Source organism: Hippocampus guttulatus, chromosome 9 (assembly GCF_054856545.1).
Source record: "Hippocampus guttulatus isolate MCC_2025c chromosome 9, RoL_Hgut_1.0, whole genome shotgun sequence".
NCBI lineage: Eukaryota > Metazoa > Chordata > Actinopteri > Syngnathiformes > Syngnathidae > Hippocampus > Hippocampus guttulatus.
The window spans coordinates 5,694,844-5,720,327 of record NC_141269.1 but is presented as its reverse complement, the minus strand read 5'-3'; the positions used below and the strand labels follow the sequence as shown (position 1 = coordinate 5,720,327).

The 25,484-nt window shown below is 45.1% G+C and overlaps 1 protein-coding gene across 2 annotated transcripts in view; it reads left to right on the top strand.

Annotated features, from left to right (window-relative positions):
• Window positions 1–21,083, top strand: part of LOC147200029 (uncharacterized) — a 50,835-nt gene extending 29,752 nt beyond the window's left edge. Inside the window, exons 5-7 of one of the 2 annotated variants that reach the window (XR_015101847.1) lie at window positions 2,420–2,596; window positions 3,018–3,177; window positions 21,035–21,083. Coding sequence is in view for 1 of the 2 variants with exons in the window: in XM_086120297.1 (XP_085976423.1) it covers window positions 2,420–2,596; window positions 3,018–3,021 (181 nt within the window). In the remaining variant the exon portion in view is untranslated. Of the gene's footprint in view, window positions 1–2,419; window positions 2,597–3,017; window positions 3,624–21,034 lie in introns of those variants that run through there. The other variant, XM_086120297.1, reaches the window with a different exon arrangement.
• Window positions 21,084–25,484: the final 4,401 nt, after the last annotated feature.

The following is a 25,484-nucleotide window of genomic DNA, read 5'->3' as shown; positions in this document are numbered from 1 at the left end:
TGCGTGCGTGTGTGTGTGTGCTCATCACGAGCCTGAAGTCTGGAGCCGTGCCCCAACCCGACACTCAAGCGGTGGGGTGGCCCGGCGTCCCACAGGGCCCGTGGCTCCGAGCCTGACCCGGAGAATGTTCCAGAGCTCTGAAGAAGCTCCATCCGTTTGTGAGCGCCTGTGTGTGTGTGCGTGTGTGTGTGTGTGTGTGTGTCACTGATTAGCAGACAAGCAGTTTAATGATGTACCCAGAGCAGATACTCAGCTGAGGAAGAGTAGAAGGAAGACTTGCATTGGGCTCTAACACTTTTAGGAATAGATTACCGTCTTTATCGGACTTTAAATCGCGTCAGAGTATAAGTTGCACCAGTCCCAAAAAAAAGTACCCCGAAGAAGAAAAAACAACAACAACATATAAGTCACTCCAAAGTATAAGTCAGATTTTTGGGGGGAGATTTATTTTACAGCAAGCGAGACCCAGAGCAGCAGAGCTCCTTAATCGTGAGTGCATTCGGAAATACGCTATGAGCGCACGCTGCTTCACTTCGACTGTCGATATATAGCCAGTGTCTGTTAAAATGGATGCCCCTTTCTTTAATTTGGACGCCTCATTGAATTTCGTCCAGGTGGGGATTGGGCGTTGCGAATGGAAATGATTGCTGGTTGACGTGTCTGGTGCAGGGATGCCCAAACTTACAAAGAGCGTCCGATTTGGTTAAAAACACACAGGAGTCATACAGCAAGGGGCAGCTATTCAAAAACATTGGTACCTCTACTTACGAATGTCTCTTTATATGAAATTTTCAAGTTACGTAACAGGAAAATATTGCCTCTTGTTACGAAAGAAATTTCAAAATAAGAAAGGTAAAAATACACATGCGTTACTCGCAGCCCCGAATTTCCTGTACGCAACATACTTATAGGTGCTCTGCCATTGGCTATTATCGAGCATCTTCCTGGCATCCCATTGGATAAAAGGGACATCTACTGTATGTGTCGATGAGTGTAGATATATAGATAGATATGTGTCTATGCAGCGTCTTCGTTATTCGCCCCTCGGGCCATGAGGCGTTCCAATAGTTTTATGTAAATGTGAATCACCCAGAAAAAGTGTTCACCAGTCCGGCCATCATTCACTATGCTGATGTTTGCCTTGGACATTTTCGAATTATTGTTAAAAGCCGACAAAAGCAAACATCCATGGATCAGTTCTTTACAAAACGCCCGGCAAAAACCACTTCTGGGAGAGAACATGAACTAAAGAGGGCAAAAAACGATAAGGGCGCAGTTCAAAGTTAAATGACCAACATTTTTATTCTTTACTCTATTCGTTTGTTTTTTGCATTATGCACAACTCTCATTCATTGTGCAATAATGTAATTGTAACATGTATTTGTTACATATTTTGATGCATTTCTATCCTTTAGGAAACATTTTTGTCTGCATTTTGGGGGGTTTGGAACGAATTAGGGCATTAACATGGAAAACACGTCTCTACTTACAAAATTTTCTAGTTATGAAATTTCTTCCGGAACCAATAAACTTCGTAAGTAGAGGTACCACTGTACTTTTAAGATGATAATATTAATTCATTCAGTGAATAGATTTCTACAGTGGTTCGGATGGATTGTCACACTCTTGTTATGACAAAGTGTCTGAATGAATTACACTGACATCCACCAGGCACGTCCGCCAAGCGCAGAATCTGCCAGCCTGCGCATCAATCAAGTCCATCAACATCGCGTGACAACTCCCGCGCCAACACTTAGACCTGCTTTCGACGACCCAAAACCTCATCTAATTTTTGTCACTATATTGCCAGAGGTATAATGCCTATCAAGTCCCAGCCATGGGAAACGAGACTTGCCCTGACACGAAAATGAAGATCGTGACAACTGTCTCGACGTCCCTTTATTTATGGACATGACTGCGGCATTATTTCACGTGTGAGAAGTTTCAGTTTAAATGTTCAATCAAAATGGTCTTTTGAACAATCTGAGATTTTGTGTGTCCAAGGTGTTATGTTTGATTGAAATTTATACCAAGAAAAGTTTGTGCTTTTGAAAAATATTTGATTCAGATTTTCATCCAAATTGCAAGACATCATCAGATTTTCAAATATCTGTAATTGGCGACGACTGAAATGTAAGTACGAGTACTCATCTCGGTTCATCCCCAGTATCAACCGTCCTGATATAACGACAGATAATACCACGATCAAAGTGCACGGATGTAAACATGGCGACTTTCTTTCACTACGTGTTACCTCTTTATGTTGAAATCCTCCTGGGCACTCTAATCCACACGCGCCCCACTCTGTGTGTGTTTGTGCGTCTGTGCGTGTTGACATGTTTGTGCGCGTCCACCCGGCTTTGTATCGGCGACTACATGCGTGCTCGGCGCTTGTGTTTGTTGTGCCGTTGCCTCGCAGGGTCCCCGCGGTGGCTGTTCCCCGCGCTCCAGACGCCTGCTCGGGCGATAGCATTGTCTGCGTGTCCAAAGACCTGCCGGCTGCCCTATTCCGCCACGTCTTTATCATGCTAATACAGCCAGAGACGGAAGCAGGGAGGCGGGAGAGGGGAACGATAGCTCCGCAAATAGAGGAGAGGTAATCTCTCCCCCCTTCTCTCTCTCTCTCTCTCTCTTTTCGTCGGCCTTCCTTTCTTTGCCCCCCCCCCCCCCCCCCAAACCCCCGCCACCGTCCTTCGCTGCCTTTCTTCTCGTGCCCGCACCCTCTTCATCTGCCGCTTCCTTATCTCGCCCTCACTTCTTTGATAATCCCTCTGAACATTGTCTTCATAATTACACACAACAATGATTCCCATCCTTGCTGGAGAAATGTGCGCGTAGAATATTTCATATTTCACCGAGAGAATTAATAACGTGGGCCTCGTATGTGGTTCTGTGCGTTCACGGGTGCGCGCGCGCGCGTGTTGTTTTAACACGACTGTTACATTATGCATGCTGACAGCCTGTCCTGTTCCCCTTTAAAGGCCCATCTTGTTTCCCCATTATATCTGCTTTCCCAGTTAATGGAGCTCTTTGTGTGCCGCTTCCCTTCATGAAGCCGCCGCTACGACACAAAAGGTCAGCGCCGCTACCACCTGACAAGCCGGCGCGGACGCCGCAGACCTCTCGTTCACCAGGGTGACGGTGGCCGCACGGGTGACTTGAACATTTGAGGACAAGGTTTGTTATGGACGTGAGATCTGCGCAGTTTGTTCGTTTACTGTGCTGCAGGACAGCGTTTTTGTGGAACAAGGTGATTATAGAAATCTGAAAAAACGAAACTGAAACTACATTTTACGTTTATAAAACTTAACAAAATAACTATAATTACAGTAAAAAAAATGTCCTTGGTTTTCGTCTTTATTAATTACTATCATACATGAGCTTTCGGCGGTTATTTTGGTTTTGCTGTGCATTCATAACTTCAGAAAAGTAGTTCAAGAACTGTAGTTTACTTTTTACACAATACTCAACAATTTTTGTTTTTTTGCCATAAAAATCTTCACATTAAAAACACTCAACACCTAGGGACAATTTTGAGGGTTCAATCAGCCTGCCTTGCATATTTTTGGAATGTGGGAGAAAACCGGAATACTGTACCCGGAGAAAACCCATGCAGGCCCGAGGAGAACATGCAAACTCCACACAGGGAGGCCGGAGCTGGAATTGAACCCGGTACCTCTGCACTGTGAGGTCAACGGGCTAACCACTGGACCACTGGGCCGCCTGATTACATTTAATTTTTGGAAATTAGGATTAAGTATCTGATTTTTTCTTTTTTTTTTGGGGGGTACTCTTACTGACTCAAGCATGTCTGAACCAAGACGTCAAATTGTCATATTTTCCACCAACCGACCCATTTTCAGGGCTTCTTCTATATGTTAAAGCAAGATTTCTATTGACATTAGACGTCATTTAACCAATTTTTTTTTAAGAATCTAAGGTCAAAGTTCTATTTTTTTTCCTTCTTCTTCATGTTCAACCTGCAAATTTTGACTGAAGGATTAGTTTTCCTGAATGCTGCAATTGGTATATAAACTAAAATTGTCATTGAGGAACATTTGCCATCAGGAGATTTGACATCCTGCCATATCTCTGTCTTTCAACTCTTTCAAGCATCCATTTTCTGATTTCATCTCAATACAATGCACGGACCGAGTAACCCATAATTGCTTTCTAACATCGCAAATAAATCACATCAGCGAATATGCCGTTTTTTTTTTTCTGTCCAGGAACCCAAATGAATAAAACATGAAATTATTTTATTTGATGCCATTAATTCCTTAATAAATACAGCCATTGCTTATTTTCAGGAGCCATAATTCCATGGCCTTCTTTGGATACTTTGCTTTCCGAATGACATACAAGCGGCGCGGAGCGTGTGCATTTGAATACATTTGCATGTGATCCATCGTGCGCTCGCTTGACTTAGGACTCCCTCTGTCGTCGCTTCATTATATGTAATAGCCGCGTGAAATAATATCCTGCTCTGCTGCCATCTTGTCTCCTCATTCTCGTTCCCGTTGTTTTGTTTTTTTTTGCGTCTCCCTCCCGGACCTTTTTTGACCTCCTCCGCCTCCTTCATGTGAGTGTGTGCCTTTGTCGCTGATCCACGGACGCTAATGGGCCTCATCAGCATTTCTGCTGGAAAACCCAGATTTGTTTGTTTGAAACCATAAACATGAAAACTGAAAGAAAAATATTTGTGGAGCATGCTCGCATAGTTTTGTCTTGTGTGTGTGTGCGTGTGCGTGCGTGTGTGTAGATCATTTCACGGTGAGGATTAAAGAGGGTCAGGTATGATATCTTGTTTCCTGTGACCCGCTCATCGCATGGTTTCCCACACTCATCACTTCACTCTATCACATCCCTCTTGCTGACAGCAGTAGCCCGGACCCCAAACACACACACACACACACACACACACACACACACACACACACACACTACTGAGCTGTACCGTAAATACACATTATCTCCAGATACCTGTGTATGTGTGTCTAAATGTCCGCTTGTGCGTGTAACGTTACATTCCTGTCATAGCAAACACTCCAGACTGTATTTGTGTGTGTTTGTTTTTGTGTGTGTGTGTGTTTGTGTTTCCTGTAAGTTATTGCAGGTTATGATAACAACAGCTTCTCCTGTCAACAGCCCATAATGTCAGATTTACAGGGTTGCCCCCGGTAACCAGCGGGACTTGCTTGGCTGAGTGGTTCGAGTCAGAGACAATCTATCACACGTATGCACGCACACTCTCTCTCTCTCTCACACACACGCACGCACGCACGCAAACTTGACGACAAACAACAATGCTAAAGAGCTAATGATGCTTTAAAAACAGTCAAAAATAACCCAGTAAGGGTGAAAAAGGACCGGCCCAACTTTTTGGGTTATTTAACCCCCCTTTTTGACTTATATTGGGTTATTTTTTTTACCCAACTGTTTTTGGAGCGTGTCCACCACAATTCATTGGATTTTTCTTTCTCACCCCCATAAATACTAAAATACTTTTTCCTCAAATAGTGACCTCTGTTCCAGTCAATGTGATGCCCAAATTAATTGACAAATGTGACACAACTTTTATCATTTCTAATATTAATATTGCTCGGTGTCGTCGACGTGGTGGATTAATGGTTGGCACATCCTCACAGTTCGGAGGTCGTGGGTTTGAATCCGGCAAGTTTGCGTGTTCTCACAATGCGTCTGGGGATTTTCATACACCGCTAATGACTTCTGGTTTCTAATATCATGGCCAATGAGCGTAAAAGTTGTCAAACTTTGCAATAAAACGACGAAAACGAAGAAACTTCTTCCTTAATGTGATCAAAGCTGCACTCAAAAGACTTTTCAAACGGCCTCGCTAGCACTGATGCGAAACCTTGACGACGTATCGGGCCACGCGATCGTGCTGCCGCGTTCGCACCGCCGGTATTTTAGTTCTTATCACGCCTTTTCTCATTCTTGATCTCATCTTGATAAACCTGTTTAATTCTTATCATAATAGACCATTTCATGCACCGATGCCTCTTCACTCCCGCACGACGGCGACGAGGTACAATTGGTTTGTTATGCTCCTATTCTTCGTCTCGCCTCGCCGCGGAGCGCGAGCAAATTTATTGCCTCCGCTTCGCTTTTGTTCTTTTATCGAACACAACTGTCGGCCCACTTCTGTCTCCTTTGGTTGTCTCTTCAGACACTCGTACACGCCATGCTAAAAGGCAACATTTGTTCCAGCTGTGACTGTTGCATGATGCGCGTACTCCATCTTAAACTTGCACGTAACTAGTTGGGAGACCAAGCTTTTGTCCTTTACTTCCTCCAGTCTGCCTCTCGCCTTCATAAACTGGGCATGGAAGCACATCTGGTAATTTGAGGTCAAAATCAACTCCACACGCCCGTCCGTATATGGCGCATGAGATCCATCCATCCATCCATTTTCTGATCCACTATATCCTCGCAAGAGTCGCGGGGGATGCTGGAGCCTATCCCAGCTGTCTTCGGGCAGTTGCAGAGGGACATCCTGAACCGGTTGCCAGCCAATCGCAGGGCATACAGAGACGAACAACCATCCGCGCTCACACTCACTCCGAGGGGACAATTTAGAGTGTTCAACCAGCCTGCCATTCATGTTTTTGGACTGTGGGAGGAAACTTGAGTACCCGGAGAAAAGCCACGCAGGCACGGGGAGAACATGCAAACTCCACACAGGAAGGCCGGAGCTGGGATCGAACCCACGACCTCTGCACTGTGCACAGTGTTATACATACACACATTTATTTGAGGGAGGCCAGGCCCCCCTCTTGCCCCTGCCTAGACCCGACCATGACTCAGATACTGATTATATTATATTTAATAGTAAGGGGTAGAATTGACTGATCTTTTTTGACTAAGGATGTAGCCGATTTTAGTAGAGGTGGCCAGCATACTGAGGAGTTGTTTGAGGCAAAACAAACAAACAAAAAAAATAAGTCAAAATCAGATTATTTTGAGGGCGATATTATACTTGCTATAGCATACTCTAAAAACATGAAAATGTGTTCCAAATGCAATGTATATAAAAAGTAGTCGAGTCCGTGAGCATCTTTACAATTGGCAAATAGCTGATGAAACTAATTCTATACAAACATAAACAAATATCAAATGATCAGAGTCGAAAAAAATATATACAGTATATGGTTTGAACTAAGCATTCAAAACCATGCGTGTGATCGTTGTCATTGCTCATAATGTGCTTGCATGAGCTGCAGTTGGCACATGTGTGTGCAGGGGTCTGTGCGTGTGTTCGTATGCGTGTGCGTGAGTGTGTGTGTGCGCATGTGTGTCTGCGCATTCAGAAGACGGGTACATGTCATGATGTGTCATGTTAGTCACTGCCCCTCCGACAGCTCATGTCAATAGGCTGCTGATACAGCTGTCATCATGTCGTGGTGTGAATGAGCTTGGCTCGACTGTGCACGTCTGTATGTTTGTGCTCTCTCTGTGTAGTGCGCGCGCGTGTGTGTGTGTGTGTGTCTGTGCGCGCGCGTGTGCGTGTATAGTCCCAGACGGAAACCCAGAGGACAGATGGCGGGTTCAGACGCAGACTGACACAGCGTAACCAAGTGATTACACACTCAATGACTCCCCCTAAAGAGAGCGAAAGGGAGAAAAAGGGAAGGGGGGGGGTGCTGGTGAGAGAGAAGCTGGGACGTTTTATAGGGGAAAGTTGGGGACGGGCGATAGGTTTGAATGGATCAATGATTGGAAAGTGTGGGGGATTGATGGCAAATGCGCCTGGTGTTAAGACATGGTGAGGGGAGAGCGAAGTAAACATGACAAGCGTAAAAGACAGGGAAAAGGTCACATTGAGGAGCACAGGATTACATGATAACCCAATTAGAACAAAGGTATCGGGGCGGCCCGGTCGCGACCAGGGCAAATGGAAGAAAATTCCACCCTTCTCGAAAGTCTTTGAAGTGGAATTTTTGTCTCGTCATCTCCCGCTAAATAAGAAGGATTTTCCGACCAGCGGCCTCCGAAGCATCCTCCAAACGTGCCTGTTAGGTTGAAGCTTTGAAATTGTCCGTCGGTGTAAATGTGAGTGTGAAGCGGGATTCGCCTCAGATTGTTCTCTGGTCGATGTTGGATACTTATAGATGAACAACCAGTCCCACCTTTGGATAATTTCTTCTTCTGTGAATTTAGCACCATTAGCGTGGCGGTCAAGGCCAGCAAGGCCTTTGCGGGCCTAAACGCTATCAAAAGCACTGACCTACATTTACAACTCGGGCGAAATTGTCTTGATTTATCCCTAACGGTCTATTATTGTCATTTCTGAGTGTGTCTCTTGGCTTGTCAGCATGTTAGAATTTTTTTTTTCTCGAATCAGATTTCATTTTCACTGTGTTGCCATGTTAATGTAACCTGCCCGAGGCCTTCAGAATTAGTAATGTGGGCCCGTGTCACATGCGGTTTATTTATTTATTTATCTATTTTAGTTGTTGCTTTTTTATCCAATCACATTTCAAATACAGAAAATAATGGCCTTCGCAAAGGCTTAGAGCAGGGGAGTCAAACTCATTTTTGTCGCGGGCCACATTTTAGTTAGTGTTTCAATTGGAGGGCTGTTATAACTGAAACCATATATAGAAGTCAAGAATAACTGTTGATTCAACTATTGTTTAAGTTGCTGTCATGAGGGGTTTGGTAAAAAGTATATGCTTAGAATATATCTCTTATTTATTTTACATGTGAAAATTAGAAATTTGGTCGACATTTTAGAAAGCATCATGGAAGTTGACATGTTTGAGCTGCTTTTGCGGGCCACATAAAATGATGTGGTGGGCCAGATCTGGCCCCCGGGCCTTGAGTTTGACACCTGTGGCTTGGAGTGATGTCGGCATTCTTCCATTCTCTGATTGGTTGATCAGACAGAGGAGGACGAACGTCGGACATTGTCCTAAATTCATTTTCAAGGAGGACTTTTCAAGGGCAATAGTTCGGCCAGCTGCGTTGCAGGCCGGCTTGTTTCATCCCGGAAAAGGATTGATTTGGCTCTTGGAAATGTCTTGCCCTCTCTAGAATGCTGAGCTGAGATTCAAACCTGGATCCTCTTATGGTGGTGCAAATGTGCTCATCACTTTACCACCTTGCCGCCGCAAAGCGCTCCGCTCTAAAGTTGAAAGCCATCCAAACCGTCTACGAATCTCAGCACTTTACTTTCATCCTCGTGTCGATCAAACTTGATTGTTCCAAGGTTCGTCACGGACGGAGCTGTCACCCGCATATCAAAACGCCCGCGCGCGCACCCCGGTTGGACTTCAGAGTCAGCGTATGATTCATGGGTGTCGAGAACATCCCATGTGTTCGGTCAAGTGTCTGCGGCCTGTTTTAATGTGTGTGTGAGCGAGCGCTGTCAAACCTCTGCCTGCTGTTTACGGCCTTAAGCCCCGAGCAAACGACTACACACAACCAGCCCAGGTCAGGTCAAGCAGGATCATGGGAAACAGTTCCTGTGGCCCTTCTCACCTTTTTCATCTCGGAGCGTCCCAAAAACATCCCAGACCTTGCGCTCGCTGCCCTCCTTTTTATTTCTTCTACACGCACGGCCGCGCACACTGGTGAGTCGCTCATTGTCCTTGTGATGAGTGATGTTCAGTTTTCATAAATTCCAGTTTGAGTTGATTTATTATGGATCGGTTTCAGTGACCATTCAATGGAAGCTTTTTTAATTAAAAAAAAAAATGTTTTAGTTTGGAATTTAAAAATCAGCACCCACGATTTGCACGCTTATTTGCCCCCCACGCTTCTGTTAAAGTGCCTTTCTGCACTACCTGACTGTAGATATCATTGCATGATAGATTTATTCATTCAAATGACAATAAATAAGTAAACCATAAATAAATACTATCGTTGGACAGTCGCAGTCATTATGACATATCCCTTCAATGTTCTATTCAAGGTAGAAGCAAAATTCAGTTCCTATGTTTAGAGTTTCTTCAGGCGGCGTGCGTTACGTCACCCGCACAGCGGCGACGTGAATGTGAGAGCAATGGCTGACGACCAGTCAAGATAAAACTTTTGTCAACAATAAACTGTTTTACCCAGCTTTTATAAGAAACGGCTCACTATTTGGCAAGAAAAGAACCCATAAGGTTTTATAAAGTGTTGATTAGTCAATAAACCATTTATTATAAAATGGTACCAGTTGAGCTAAAAAGTGGGCGTACTATTTGGCAGGCAGTGGATCTCATTCGCATTTCACCGTCAAGTCTTTAAAAAGTATTAATAAACTTTCCCGTCACCTGTTTTAAAACCCTTCCTAAGGATATCCTTATGTCAAAGTGGGTGCCTTATTTCCCCTTTCGAGCACTACACAAACAAGTCATTGGTGTTTAATAGATTTGGCTGCCTTGCCGTTGTGGGGTGGGGGTGGGGGTTAGGGGGGGGGGCGATGAGAGAAGGAGCGTGAGAGCGCCATCAATTTATCTGCTGCTTAACTGCCCGAGTCTCACCTCCGCAAACTCATTTTAGTATCTCCTCTCCAATCTGAAAAGCTATCATCTCTCTAATCTTGGCCTTTCATTTTGCCAGAGGGAGGGGGGGGGGGGGGGGGTTAGGGGCTCACATCAGTCCCCGATTTTGGAGTTGCTAGCCCGGCGTCAATGTTTATAACACAAGGCCAATCTCCAGGGTTTATCCATCAATGCGCATCCAGTCACACACGTCCCTTTTTCACCCCCTTTTATTTTCAATGTCCCCCACTTCCCCCCGCGCGATTCTCTCCAGGGCATTTACAGGGATGTGGAAGCTGTTATTGGACAGGTCAGTGGAGTGGAACTGTCAGATAATAGGCCAGTTACCGCGGCAGCACATGAATGAGGAATGGAGACGGAGGCGGCGGCGGTGGCGGCAGCGCTCCACTCGCTCCTTAATCAGGAGGCAAACGGGGGAAATCTGGAGAGTTTAGGCTCCCGGATGAAATGGATCGAGAGGTGGGGCGATAACATGGGTGAGGGAGTGGAGGGGTTGGGGTGGGGGTCGGCGGGTGGAAGGTACGCGAACAAGACAATCTGATGTGAGGACGGGCGGTTGTGCATAATTGTGGTGTGGGTGTGCGCGTGGATGGTTATTCGTCTCTGTGTGCGCTGTGATTGGCTGGCAAGTGGTTCAGGGTGTCCCCCGCCTACTGCCCAGATGCCTGCGATAGGCTCCAGCACCCCCCGCGACCCTTGTGAGGATTAAGGGGATCAGAAAATGGATGGATGGATGGGTGTTGCAAAATACCTTTTCTCCAGGTAGTACGTTAGTGTTGATGAATATGCAATATATGGCATTGACACATTATTTGGCACAATACTTGGCGGGGAAAATGTAAATAGACGATAACAGCACACTTGTAAAGGCATCTGTAAAATTGCATCTGTGTTTCATTTGAAGGCGCAAAGTGAAAGAAAGTCAACATTGATTGAGAAAAGGTTGACCTCACTGAGGACAAGCGCTATAAATAAAAAAGGTGGATGAACGGATGTCTGGGCTACTTGCAAATAGACTAATTCCAATTTCTAACCCAAATTATTTTCAGAGACGTTCCGTGACTTGACAGAATGTAGCCCGTTTGTTCTAAATTTGGGAGCACGACAATGAGCGATGTTCCGGATAGAATCCCGTCACTGCGTGTCGGAATGCGACCACATTTCGCGATGTCGCTCGTCGGGCTGTTTGCAATGGTCATGGGAGGTGGCGGCGAAGACGGAGGGGGGTGCTAAGATACTTTTCCTCGATGCGCACGTGACGCCGCGCGCTATTGTAGCAATCACCGATTCTTTTGATGTCTGCACTTGAACGAAACTCTCAACGGGGGCCGTTCTTCAAACTGCTAATCTCTCGAAGGTGCTGCGGACGGGAGAAGACGAGGAGGGGGCAGGAAAAGACGACGAGGGGAGGAGCGAGGGAAGGAGCGGAGCGAAAGAGGAGGCCACAAATTGGAAAATGAAAAAGAAGGAAAAGTGATAAGAACTCCTGCTTTTGAACTTGAAGAGCTTAATTTGAAATGTCAGGGCTACTCCTCTTCCTCCTCCTCTTCCTCACCTCCCTGCTCTTTTCCTGCCCCCCCCCTCTGTCTCTCTCTCTCAACAGTCCCTGCTGTGCGGTCGTGAGGATTAAAATAATTAAACAGGCTCTGTTTTAATTAAGACAATAAAGCCGCCAGTCTCCGGGTGAGCCCGGAGAGAGATGGCAGCGAGGCGGCAGAGGGCAGCTTGATAAAGAGCTCTAACGAGAGAGGCGGGATGATAGGTGCTGTGGAGGGACACACTTGATTGGCTTATCTGTCTGGTCTACGGCCGGACCGCGTTGTTCCTTCATTGTCCCAAATAGAACGGAACCTCAAAGAGGTTCGGGAAATGTGCCGTCATCATGCGTAAGGTCAAGCAACATGTCGGACTGACTAGTGGTTAGCAGGTCTTGCTTTCACTTTGAGTTTCAGGTTTTGAATATTTGGCTGTGACCTTTCTATGTGGAGTATGCATGCCCTCCCTGTGCTTGTGTGGTTTTTCTCTGGTTTGCTCTTCCCAAAACATCCTCCATAAGATGATTGAAGAGTCTAAATTGTCTTTCAGGGCTCTATTTATTTGCCGAGTGCAAGTCTGGCGCGAGGTGCGTTGTTAATCTGCGCAGGGGCGGGATGGACTAAATTGTGATAATTTGCCAGACCCACGCCTAATGTGCTGCATTTTGAAAAGGGTGTTTTGCGCTGTTGTGGGAATGAACAGACCTGACTTGTTTCGCCTCTAATTGAAGCGGCTCCTCTCATTCCCTTCTTACGCACAAGAGCCGCACTTGATTGTTCTTGACATGGCGCAACAAGACGCTGGTGTCATGCGTATTTTTGTTCCCCTTGCCTTTTACTAGCGCTTTTGGTTAGTGTCGCAATTATCCTTGTTCTTTGTTCCCAGCATTTTCTGTTGAACTTTGTTGGTCTTGATTTTGTAAACAAACCATTTTTTTGTACTCAATGTTATCCTTGGGCGGCCCAGTGATCCAGTGGTTAGCACGTCGACCTCACAGTGCAGAGGTACCGGGTTCAATTCCTGCTCTGACCTCCCTGTGTGGAGTTTGCATGTTCTCCCCGTGCCTGCGTGGGTTTTCTCCGGGTGCTCCGGTTTCTTCCAACATTCCAAAAAAACATGCATGGCAGGCTCAAAATTGTCCCTAGGTGAGTGTGAGCGTGGATGGTTGTTTGTCTCTGTGTGCCCTGCGATTGGCTGCCAAGCGGTTCAGGGTGTTCCCCGCCTACTGCCTGAAGACAGCTGGGATAGGCTCCAGCACCTTCCGCAACCCTTGTAAGGATAAAGCAGGTCAGAAAATGGATGGATGGATGGATCTTATCCTGTTCTGCGTTTGTGAGAGCCGTTCCTGTTCCCGACTGGTCCGAAACCGCAACAGCTGGTTTGCTTGCACCAGCTTGCACGGGTGTGTGAAAATACCGAAATATAGTCCAGCCCGCCCCTGCGCCGATTTACACCACGCTTCGTGCCAGACTTGCACTGGACACCAAAATAGAGCCCCAAAACGTTCTGGGTGTCGCCCAAGCATCTTCGGTTTATCTCAGAATCTATGCATTGTCCTGCGCGCTTTATTTCCCTGCCAGCCTTCTAAGCCTCACACTATCCAACTGCCCCGTGTCAACCGTCGAGACCTTCAAGTTCCTGGGAATCACAGTCTCCCAGGACATGAAGTGGGAAGTCAACACCATCTCCATCCTGAAAAGGGCGCGGCAGAGGATGTACTTCCTGAGGCTGCTGAGGAAGCATGGCCTGCCACAGGAGGTGCTACGACAGTTCTACACGGCAGTCATCGAATCAATCCTGTGTTCTTCCATCACGGTTTGGTTTGGGGCCGCCACAAAAAAGGACAAAATCCGACTTCAACGGACAGTTAGGACGGCGGAAAAAATCGTTGGCACCGCCCTACCCACTCTTGAGGACTTGCACACTGCAAGAATCAAGACAAGGGCACGGAAAATCCTCCTGGATCCCCCGCACCCTGCCCACCACCTTTTCCAGCTACTCCCCTCAGGCAGACGCTACAGATCCATGCGCACCAAATCCAGTAGACACTTAAACAGCTTCTTCCCTCTAGCCATTAACTCCTTAAACAGTCACTGACGTAGTCACTCTTCTTGTACTACAAATACTGCTACTGGTTACTCTAAAATGGTTCAATGATTTGTTGTTTACGATGATACTAATGCAGCGTGTTATACCGGAGACAAATTCCTTGTGTGTTCTACATACTTGGCCAATAAAGATGATTCTGATTCTGATTCTGATTCTAATGAAATATTTATTTATTTCCTCCAAGCAAGGGCGCAGAGTGGCAAAGAAACCCAAATGAAATGTCATATCTCATTCTGTGTCCCCCGCCAGGAGGGGCGTCGTTGGCACAAGACGAGGGGGAGGAGGCGCAAAGTGTACGTGTGCATGTGTGTTTTGGAGTTGCTACTCAATTATATCAGGCGGAGGATTCCAAGGGGAGTGATTAGGGGAGGACAAAGACGGAGGGGGAGCAGAGTTTGGGGAGGGGGGGGGAACAAGTTGCATCATCTGATGTGGAAACTCTATTGTTTAAAACACACACACACACACACACACACACACACACACACACACACACACAGTAGCGATTCCTCAATGTTTCATGCAGCACATGAAGACATTCCGTGGGGATGTGCCAGAGTTTATCTTTTCGGAAGACCTGTTATCATTGCACCGCTAAAACACACCAGTGCACACAACCACACGACTGCATCCCCAACGTTGTGTGGAAGATTAGAACTTTATCTTCTCCGTGTGGTGCAACACGGACTGTGAAAATGGAAGAAAACCCACCTGTATGCACGTTAAGGTCTGCTCCATAAGTGGCTATTTTAATTAGCAGAGCCAACGAGCACATCATGTGACGTTTATTTCTTCAACAATCCAACGGAGAGTTTGCCCACTTTTCGACCAGATAGTAGTAGATTTAGTCGAGCAAAAAAAACCCAAATAATTAACAACCCATATCCACACATGGAAAGTGGCTCACGAGACCCGCATTTGGGCACCCCTGATAAAATAAAAAACAACTGTGATGTATTTCCGTGATAGTAGCCAAGCCTTCACATGTATCCAACCGATGCATTCTTGGTTCAAGCTAACAGATGACAATAACATCCGGTTATTCCGTGTGTTTTTGGAACTGGAGCAGTACCGGGACTAATGATGTGTCACAAGATCACAGGGACTTAAGAACGGACAAGAATGCAAATTTGGAGCAAAACTAATATTTTGTGTTTCGCACTCATAAACTTTATGGAAAGCTAACATGTGCCACTTTGTGGCCAGGGCAAGTCTGGCGCAAGGTATGGTCGAAATCTGCGCATGGGTGGGTTAGACTAAGTTTTGGGATTTTCGCAGACCATTGTAAGGATGTAATGGATCGGAAAATGGATGGATGGATGTGCAGCTTTGCGCCGTTGTGGGTGTGAACACAGCAAACTTGATAACTGCCAATCAAAGCAGCTTTTCTGAGAAACTACAGTATTTGGAATTTTATTACATTCTAACATATTTGGGATCTTATTAAAAAACTGTCGTCTTAACTGATGCTCAACACGCCCACATGAAGTTCATACAGTGAACATGCAGTTTTGTGTCGCTTGTTAAGGATTTTCGTCAATCAGCCCCTTAGTCAAGTTAATTCAGTAGCTCGGTTCAAAGAGGATGTCAAACATACCGTTAATTGCAAACAGCCTCGGCTACTCCCATCAATCCTGCGGTCCTGGAGTTAGCGCTCCTCTGGGAGTCTCCCGTTTACTAACAGGGAGACAATCCTCTCCTGAAACCCGGGTCCTTTCTCACGACCCTCTCCGGCCATGTCGCAGGTGCAAAAACAAAGCAATAAACAAACAAAGTGTGAAAACAAACGCCGGCTAATGACAGCACAGCTGCACCGCGCTCGGCGGGGTTCTCTCCATTAGGACTAAAAGGCTTCTTTATGACTTTGCCTTACGGAGTTAATTCACCACTAAGTGAGTGAAGGTGCATCTTTAACACCTTCGCACAATATGGCTGGAGTCAATTCTCCATCTGCCGCCGTTGTCGCTGATATGCATCAAGCTGAGAACGCCTTTGAAGGTTAATATGCATTAAAGCTCAAAGGGAACTATTTGTTCAGCAATTTGTATGTTGTTAGCCTAAAAGCATAATTGCCAGAGTCATTTCTAATTTACTGTCACAGTAACCATAAAAAATACCAACATGCTCATTGGGGGAGGGGGTGGAGAGGTTGTCGGTCATCCAGATCGAAGGTTGAATCGAAGCAGCTGGACGAAGGATGAAAAAATGTTTCTTCCGTTCTCCTATCAGGCTACCAATGTTTTTTAATCTTCTTATTTACTGGCAAAATTTGAATTATGAGTACATTTAGTATGCTGTAAATTTCACAACCACAATTCAACGTGTTGAGAGTATTAAATATTCTGCACTGACTTTGGGAAATTACCAGTTCAACCATTGTGATGTTTGGTGTTTCAGTCTAGGTGCCACAATAAAATCCAGAGGTTGCATTTGGGGCCAAAATGTCAGACTGAAATTCATTTTGTGGGTGAGAATATTGCAGGCCGCAGGCAAGAAATGAGACTGTGGCAACGAACAAAAGTCATTGATGAAATCCCATCATCCTCTTGTGTGTGCCCACCAAAAAGCGAGGCAGGGAAAAGTGAGGATTTGTAAGTCTTTCACTTCCCATTGTCTCAAATCGGGCAGCCTCTAGTTTGTATTTTGGATTAATATCATGCCAGCCTGTCTTCTAATATTGTCAACATTTCAATTACAAGAGCTGTATGAAAAGTGGGCTTTCACAAAAATAACAATGCACACTTTTGATGGACATTTGTCAGCGGTATGAATGAAACGAGATGCTTATTGTTGCGGTTGTCATTTTTAGCACTGTAATAGTGCGCTGTATCATACTGTGAGCTAATAGTCACACACAAAAAAAAAAAGATTACAATTTCAAGAGACTGAAAAATGGACTGCACCATTTTATGGGACAAAAAAAATTAGTTGGGTTAACAAGCTTAAAGTTTTCACACATACTTGGGACAAATGGACTGCTAGCTAACATCAGTTGAGGTTAGCTTTGTTGTGCTAACGTCAATTCTTTAGCTTGTGTGTGTGTGTGTGTGTGTTGCGTGAGTCTGGGGCGTGGAGGCAAATGTATCGTTTTAGATCTGTTGCTGTTCTCACACACATTAAAAAAATAAAATAAAATCCAGTAGTACAGATACTTTATATTTTTGGCTATTACTTCAGAGAAAGAGGTGGCTACATGATGTGGTTATTAAGCATATTTTTCCATCCATTCCATCCATTTTCCGAACCGCTTGATCCTCACTAGGGTCGCGGGGGGTGCCGGAGCCTATCCCAGCCATCTCCGGGCAGTAGGCGGGGGACACCCTGAATCAGTTGCCAGCCAATCGCAGGGCACACAGAGACGAACAACCATCCACGCCCACACTCACACCTAGGGACAATTTCGACTGCTCAATCAGCCTGACATATTTTTGTTTCACTTATTTTGACAGTTCAGGTCAAGTATGTCAAAATTAGGAAATGTATTATATATTTTTTTATCAAATACAAATTATTACAACTGATGACAAAATAATGTTTCAAAGTGTAAAACCTTTTGGTTGACTAAAACTGGACCAAAACCATTGCACATAGAGATGACTAAAATGTGGTACAGACTAACACGCATAACTAAAACTGCAACAGCACTGCATAGAATTCATCATCGTTTTAGGACATTACGCAACAATGCAAAGACACTTTGGCGTTACTGTCGTAACATTTCGCAGAATACGGCAAACGGCCAGTCTCATTCAAACGTATCTCATGGAGAGTGATATTTTGAATCATTGGTTTATATTTGTTCCTTTAATATTCCATTACATGACAATAGTGACACTAAAATGTTCGACCACCACTGCCTTTTTTAAAAATCTGAGTAATGTCAGTTCTAAGTATATATTCACAATGTACAGTATTAACAGGCTAAATATGAAGTAATGACTCAAACCTAACATATTATATCATGATTATATGTGGACAGTACCACTTCTTCCAGAGAGGCTTTTTGTCACACCGGCTACTGTTATTTTCATCCCCGTCATTTTCAAAATTGCCTCACAAACTTCATTCCGATGTTTTTCAATGAACCATTGTTGTGATTGTATACCTTTTCCAGAAATGTCTTTCTTCTGATGGTCTCAAATGACCCAAGAGCTTAGGTGTTACAGCACCACCTGTTGCTTTGGCATACACTCGACAGCCTGAAAATGTGTTTTACTGTAGTAACAAAACACGCTAGTTCTTTTTGTTGTTGTTGTTGTTGTTGTTGGATCCCGCGGTGTGACATGTTTTTAGCACATTCTGCTGTGTGTCTTGTCGTCTACCGAGTGTGTGTAGGGGTGGGGGAGGGGGGGGCGGACAAAAAACAAAACGGTGGAGGTCGGAAGACACAAAACAGAAGGCCGCGGCCGGGCGGCTCTGTGGAAGCGCCGCTAATGGCGGCACGCACGTGGGAGTGTTTAATGGCGAGTGGAGTCATTTGCGCTTTTTAATGATGATTAGAGGAGGAAATTGGATCAGATTTACAGTGTCACTCTACGTTTAGACCGAGGAGGGAGGATATAGAATAAGGCCTCTAAATTGTGCGTGCGTGTGTGTGCGCGCGCGCTCGTATGAGGCCGACAGACAGGCATGCCACCCCCCCCAAGTCAGCCCCCCACCCACAGCACCCATCCACCCACACACCTCCACTCGCAGAGGAAATGTATCACTTAAAGCGACTGCAGCTCAGCTCACACAACCTAATGAATCCGCACTCAATTTTACGCCTAGCTGCCCTTCCAACTGACACACACGTATGCACACACACTCAAATAACTTTAGCGGCTTGGTCTTTATAACGTGAATGGGAAATTGGAAAAGTTGTGATTTTGGGGGCTGGTTTTTTCGTCTTCGCATCAACAGTTTAGTGTCTTAACTCACCTTTTGGAATTGTCGCTTCAGTTTTTTTTTTTTTTTTACCCCTTTCTAAATCTCCCTATGTGTCACACATTTTTGTTGCAGTCTTTGCTCATTTAAAAGCGTGGTTAACGTTACAACTATGGCGTGCTCCCCTTATCACACCTCCGAGGAAATAAGAATTCAACTTTTGCTGCAACTCAAAAATAAAAATAGAATTTCAATTTCGTTCATGTCATTTTGCCTCAATGACATTTCCATCCGATCCAGTTGGACAATTTTTGGCCTCTGTGCTTCTAGAACCTTGTTCTTTAAAAATAAATAAATACAGTACAATAACACATTTTCTTGTCCTGACTTCTCATACAACTACAACTTTATTTTTCTTAATATGTTGGAATTAGCATTTCAAATTATGAAAATGAGCTTCATATAATGACTTCCAAGTATTTCAATCATTGACCTATAAAGGCATAAAGAAAAGAAAGTATTTCAATTATTCAATAGTAAGCAAGCATCATTTTCATGGTTAAAAATGTTTTCCAATGTCCAACTTCAAGTTTGGCATCCATCCTCGATACAAACAAACACCTGCAATGAATGCAAACCTTATAATGACGAAGTTGCGCTAACACAAAACAAATCATCCCGAAATTTTTTTTCCCATAATAGCCGCAAAGATGTACCTGTACTTTCTGGGCATCGGGCGGCTTCTCGTTGCGGCGTCATCCAACGTTCTAGTGGCGGCTGTGACGAATGTGAAAGACGCCGAGAAGCAATTGACATTCTCGACAACAATCGCAACTGAATTTTAGAGGCCAGCTCTTCAGTTTTGTGCCAACAGGCTTTTCAGAGTGAAAAGCGGCTTCAGACTGTCGAAACAAAATAAGTGCGACATCACTCAAACACCTCCGATTGTCTCTGACAACAATGAAGCTAATTCGACACGGCCGCATAAAGTGCACACATTTTACCACGGACATTATATTGATTTTATTCAGCAGATGTTAGGCTCTCAGAAATACACCTTGGTCAAGCTAACACTCTTTTCCATGAATTGACTGCAAGTCAACAATCTTAAGCGCTAGCTGAAGCGCTGCGTAAGCTAGCTGACAGGATGGACAATGGCAGCGTGTCTGCCCTGACATCTTGTGCTAATCTTAGCATTCCACTAGCATGTCGTGGACCTTCGCTTAGCAATGTTATTCAGTTAGCAAGTCGACTGCGTACTCTTTAAAAAAATACATTTAGATTTTTCTGGAAGCTTTCTACTGGTATTGATACTTGACCGTGACAGGGTGGACATGTGAATCTTGACAACATCCAACTACACAAACAGCGTGAACAAAATTAACAAAACACAAAGTGTAAATATTTTATTCTTTAATTAGCCACTCTTTCATCCTCCAATGAAAAAGAAAAGACATCATTCTTTTTGCGATGTCTCCGGGAATATCAGCGGCTTACTTAAAGTCGCATAAACCCATAACGGCAGGGTGGACTGCATTTTCAGGGACACATGCAAAGTGTTCAAGATGATTATGAAAATTGCTTGTTTTCATAAATACCTTTTTTTTGGACAATAAAACCATAAAAATGTTGATTCGGCACCATTTTACCACTTATTACACACATTGGAGTTAGCAGTGCAGTTTGTGGACAAATGCCAAAACAGCTTTACATCCAGTGGGGGAAAAAAGTTATTTTTTTTCTGTGTGTGCAAATGTTTGGCTAATAATAACACCTCAGAGTTTCATTTTCCTGCTGTGATTTCACACTTTGTAATTGTGATGGGGACACCAACGGCACTTTATTGTGATATTAACCCTTTCATGCTCCCTGTCACCTGATAACATGATAAGCTGTCCACTGTAGTAACTGCTGTCCCTCAAAGGGTTAAGAAGTGTAAATTCACCCTAATTGTGACATATTTTCCTCTTCCTTCTACATCTATCTGACGATTTGTATTTTTTTTTTTCCAGTTCCTGACGGAAGTTTCACGTCACCTCTTGACCTCTTCACACCCAAGTGCCTCAATGTGGACGGCATGGCGCCATTGCAAGCACAGTCTTGGAGGTTAACACAAGAGTACACCACCGTGTAAGTTACCATGTTCCTACATTATTATGGTAATGCAAATTCTCCCACTGTGGCACTAACAAAGGATAATAATTGTATCCGGTGATACGACATGACAAAGTGGGCGTCGACACATGCACAGGCAAAGCTCAAAAGTGCCCCCCAGCAGCTGTTTACTTCCTCGAATGGATACAGAGTCACCTAAATCAAATAAAGCATGTGTACGGACGCATTTGTACATTGGGTAAAACACAACAGGCGCACAACGATGACTGATGGCCCCTTTTTTTCACTGCGTGCTATCCACATTTCTATTAGCAAAAGTAGGCATACATTAATACACATTATTAAACACGTATGCTCGTCCAGATTCATTCATTCATTATTCAGTAGCTCAATCAGTGGCTCTCAGTTTACACCGGGTACCACATCAAAAAATACCTAGCTCACCACGTACCGTTATAATGACCGACATTACCATACAGTAGCATAGTAGGCCCAAGTGTTCAACCTCACAGTCCAGAGGTACCGGGTGCAATTCCAGCTCCGGCCTCCCTGTGTGGAGTTTGCATGTTCTCCTTGGGCCTGTGTGGGTTTTCTCCTGGGTACTCGGGTTTCCTCCCACATTCCAAAAACATGCATGACAAGCTGATTGAACGCTCTAAATTGTCCCTCGGTGTGAGTGGGAGCATAAATGGTTGTTCGTCTCTGTGTGCCCTGCGATTGGCTGGCGACCGGTTCAGGGTGTCCCCCGCCTACTGCCCGAAGACAGCTAGGATATCCCGACCCTTGTATAAGGATAAGCGGATGTGTGAGCGTATCAATGAAGTTACACCTCCTCTTGGCGCTTAAGACCATATAGATGTGCTATTGAGTCATTTGTAGTTCTTTTCGCTCACACATGGGAAATCCGATTTTAAAATATCCACGTGTGTGTGAACATTGTCCGAAAAGACGCACAACACGCTCGCTCGCACGCACACAAACACGGAGAGCGTGCCAGCTGTTTGACAATCCCGTCCCGGCTGACCATGTGCTCTTGTTGCTTCCTGATGTCTCCATCAGCCTCACTTCACTGACTCATCGCACATCTTGTCTTTTCCTCACAGCCTCACTCCCTCCTCCACTCACATCAATAGCGGCTGATATCATTTGCAAGCACACACGCGCGCACACGCACATAGACACACACACATTCACACACACACACACACACACACACACTTCCTAGAATCAACACAATAATTGAAATATTTTCAACCTGATTAGGTCTGGCCTGCTGACTGGGTCGGTTGCTAGGGCTGTGCTCCCTGGTTGCTAAGGAGAGTAAATCAGTCGGCATTATTTGATTTCTGGGCCAGATATGAAACCGTTACCGCGGCGATTAAATGTTTCACAGCTTAGACACCTTGAGGGGGAAGGGGCTGGGGGGGAGGAAGAGAGATATTAAGTCGAGGAGGCAGGCAGGGAGGGAGGGAGGGGACGAGTGAAAGGAGACTCTACAAAGAACGGTGAGATGGAAAGTGGGCCTCAGCCAAGGCCAAATGACCCAAATTTGAGATCAAACCTAATTGTAGAATGAACCGTCATCAATAAATATATATACATGAAGAGAGAGAGAGAGAGAAAATAAATAATAAATAAATTAAGGACAGTGACAAAATTGCTCGACTTTACACTACAAGTGAAATAACGAGTTATCGATCCACACTGATTCAATTGCGCAACATGTGCAACCCTTTGAAATGATCTCCTGGTGGAGTTCATGCTAAACGCTAATGTGATCGCACACACCCGCACGGCCTGAGTGCGTGTGATACAAAACAAGAGGCTAATTGCGATGGAAATGTTTTCTAGCACGTCCAAGTCTCACTTGGCTGTTCTTTACCCCCGACGTCTCGCAGGTTTGTGGATGCCCGTGTGTGTCTATGGGGGCCCTCGTGTGTGTGCGTGCGTGCGTGCTGCCGCGTTGTTTGCACCGTGTTGATAGAGAGATGTCTAGAGAGTCACGCCGAGGACACCGGGAGCCGCCTCCACATGGGAGTCGGCAAATGTTTCGAAAACACAAAGTGAGCCGAGCGGTCCCACTGGAACATGTTCTACGCACACACACACACACGCTCACAATCGTTGAGTAGACTGTAAATGTGAAAGGTCCCGTTTTAATGGTTTCTAATTTCTTTATTCGTACAATTATGTTTATTGTTCACACAAAAATATGGTATTCGTGTTACAGCGAGAATGACGGGGTAACTTTCTGCGCGCCCACATGAATGCCCGAATCGCTGATCAGCGATTTAGCACAGTAGATAATTATCAGTGGCGACAGAAGCATGAACTGACTAAATAGTGAAGCCACACTGAGCTATGACACCATTTTCTGTGATATGTGTTTGAACTAAACATTCTTCATGCGCCTCCGGCGGCTGGCCTCGTCGGATAGGATGACGTGAGTAAGCGCTTGTGACTGAAATGGATTGAGTCAGGCCCGTCTGGTTTGTCACAGAAACTGGCATCCGCAGGTTTTCTCCGGGTACTCCTGCTTCCTCCCGCAATCCCAAAAGGATCCGGTTAGGTTCCCTGAAGACAATTCAGACAGGGCAGCCCACTTAATGTGTATTTGTTTATTTATAAGGACAGTGTATATAATTGTTTTCATAATATGCCAAAAAATGTTCCATCACATCAACATACATATTTTTTATATATAATCGTAGGTCAAGTAATTGCTGATTATATTTGAGGAAAAATAATATTTGCCTGTGAGTATTGTTGTATTGTCTGTCTATGTGCGTTGCTCCACGCTTTGTGTTGAAATATCCGCTGATTCAAGGGTTTTAAAACCACAGCACGGATTTATTAGCCCATCTGTGGCGTTTTATATTGTTTGTTAGCATCAAACTAAACAAAGTCTGAAGGGAAAGCCATGATGTTGTTTCAAATACAAAATGAGTCGTTCTCGTTGTTTGATGTTTAGTTTGACAGTGAAGCATTCAACAACAGGAAGCCTGTTTTTTGGGGGGGCGGGGGGGTTCACTCTACCAAACTGCTGCTTGTTGTGAAGTGAGTCAAGTTCACTGTCACCATACAGCGCAAGTCGGCTCACTTGTCTCTCAAGGCACCACTACACTGAAAAAAAAAAGTTTTTAAAATATTCTAATACACTGCCATGGTTTGTCGCTCTAAGAAAGGTGTTCATTTAGCAAAGCGATGCGTGCCACACTTTTTAGCGAGCCGCTCAAAGCATCACAGCAGGTTTGCGGGTTAGAAAGTACCCCGCTCTAATTGCCTTACACCAGTCAATACGCCTGCAGTGTGCGCGCCTGTGTTTGTGTGGTCAATAAAGTGCGCGTTCGGAGGCAATTGGTTGTTTTTCCTCAGCTTGACGCGTTAAATGCATCCACGGCAGCACGGCTGCTGGCTAAACAGTATCGATTCTGTCCCGTTTTCAACTTCTTCTCTCATAACGACTCGTCGCTCGATCGCACACGCCGGCGAGCGAGCGAGGAGAGCCTCTTAAATTACGAGCCGGACGCAAATGTCCAAACGAGCGCCAACGCGGCCCAGCGTGGCCGTTAATGCCGTTTGTTGACAATTTGCGCTGATGACTGAAATGATTGGCACTCACGCCGCGGCTCTATTGTCTTCGCTTCCAGTCGACCGGCATTGGGGGTCAACCACGTTTTGATTGCTTTCATTTGGAGTAGCTTCAATTCCTCCCACTCCAGTGATGATTGTTCAAAGTGTGGCCATTATTGAAGCAACAAAGTGCTCGATGCTGCTAATTGACATTTTGGAATATTGAGCGGCAGTCTTTACGAGCGCGAACTGGAATTTGGCCATCTTGTCAGCCGCTCCACACATTTGCAATTCTTAAATATCTCGCGGTTATTGACGGTTGATTTTGATTGTACTCTTAACAGACGGAGACTTGAACCCAGAACTCTCCACCGTGAGCCAGATGTGCGCAACATTCATTTTCCGATCCGCTTATCCTCACAAGGGTCGCGGGGGGTGCTGGAGCCTATCCCAGCAATCTTCGGGCAATAGGCGGGGGACACCCTGAACTGGTTGTCAGCCAATTGCAGGGCACACACAGACTTTTAACCATCCGCGCTCACACTCACACTATGGATGATTTATAGTGTACAATCAGCCTGCCATGCATGTTTTTGGAATGTGGGAGGAAACTGGAGTACCCGGAGAAAACCCACGCAGGCTCGGGGAGAACATGCAAACTCCACACAGGGAGGCCGCAGCTGGACTTGAACTACTACCTCAGCGCTGTGAGGTCGACGCTCTAACCACTGGACCACCGGGAATCTGAGATCGTCACGTTATACAGGGGCGGCG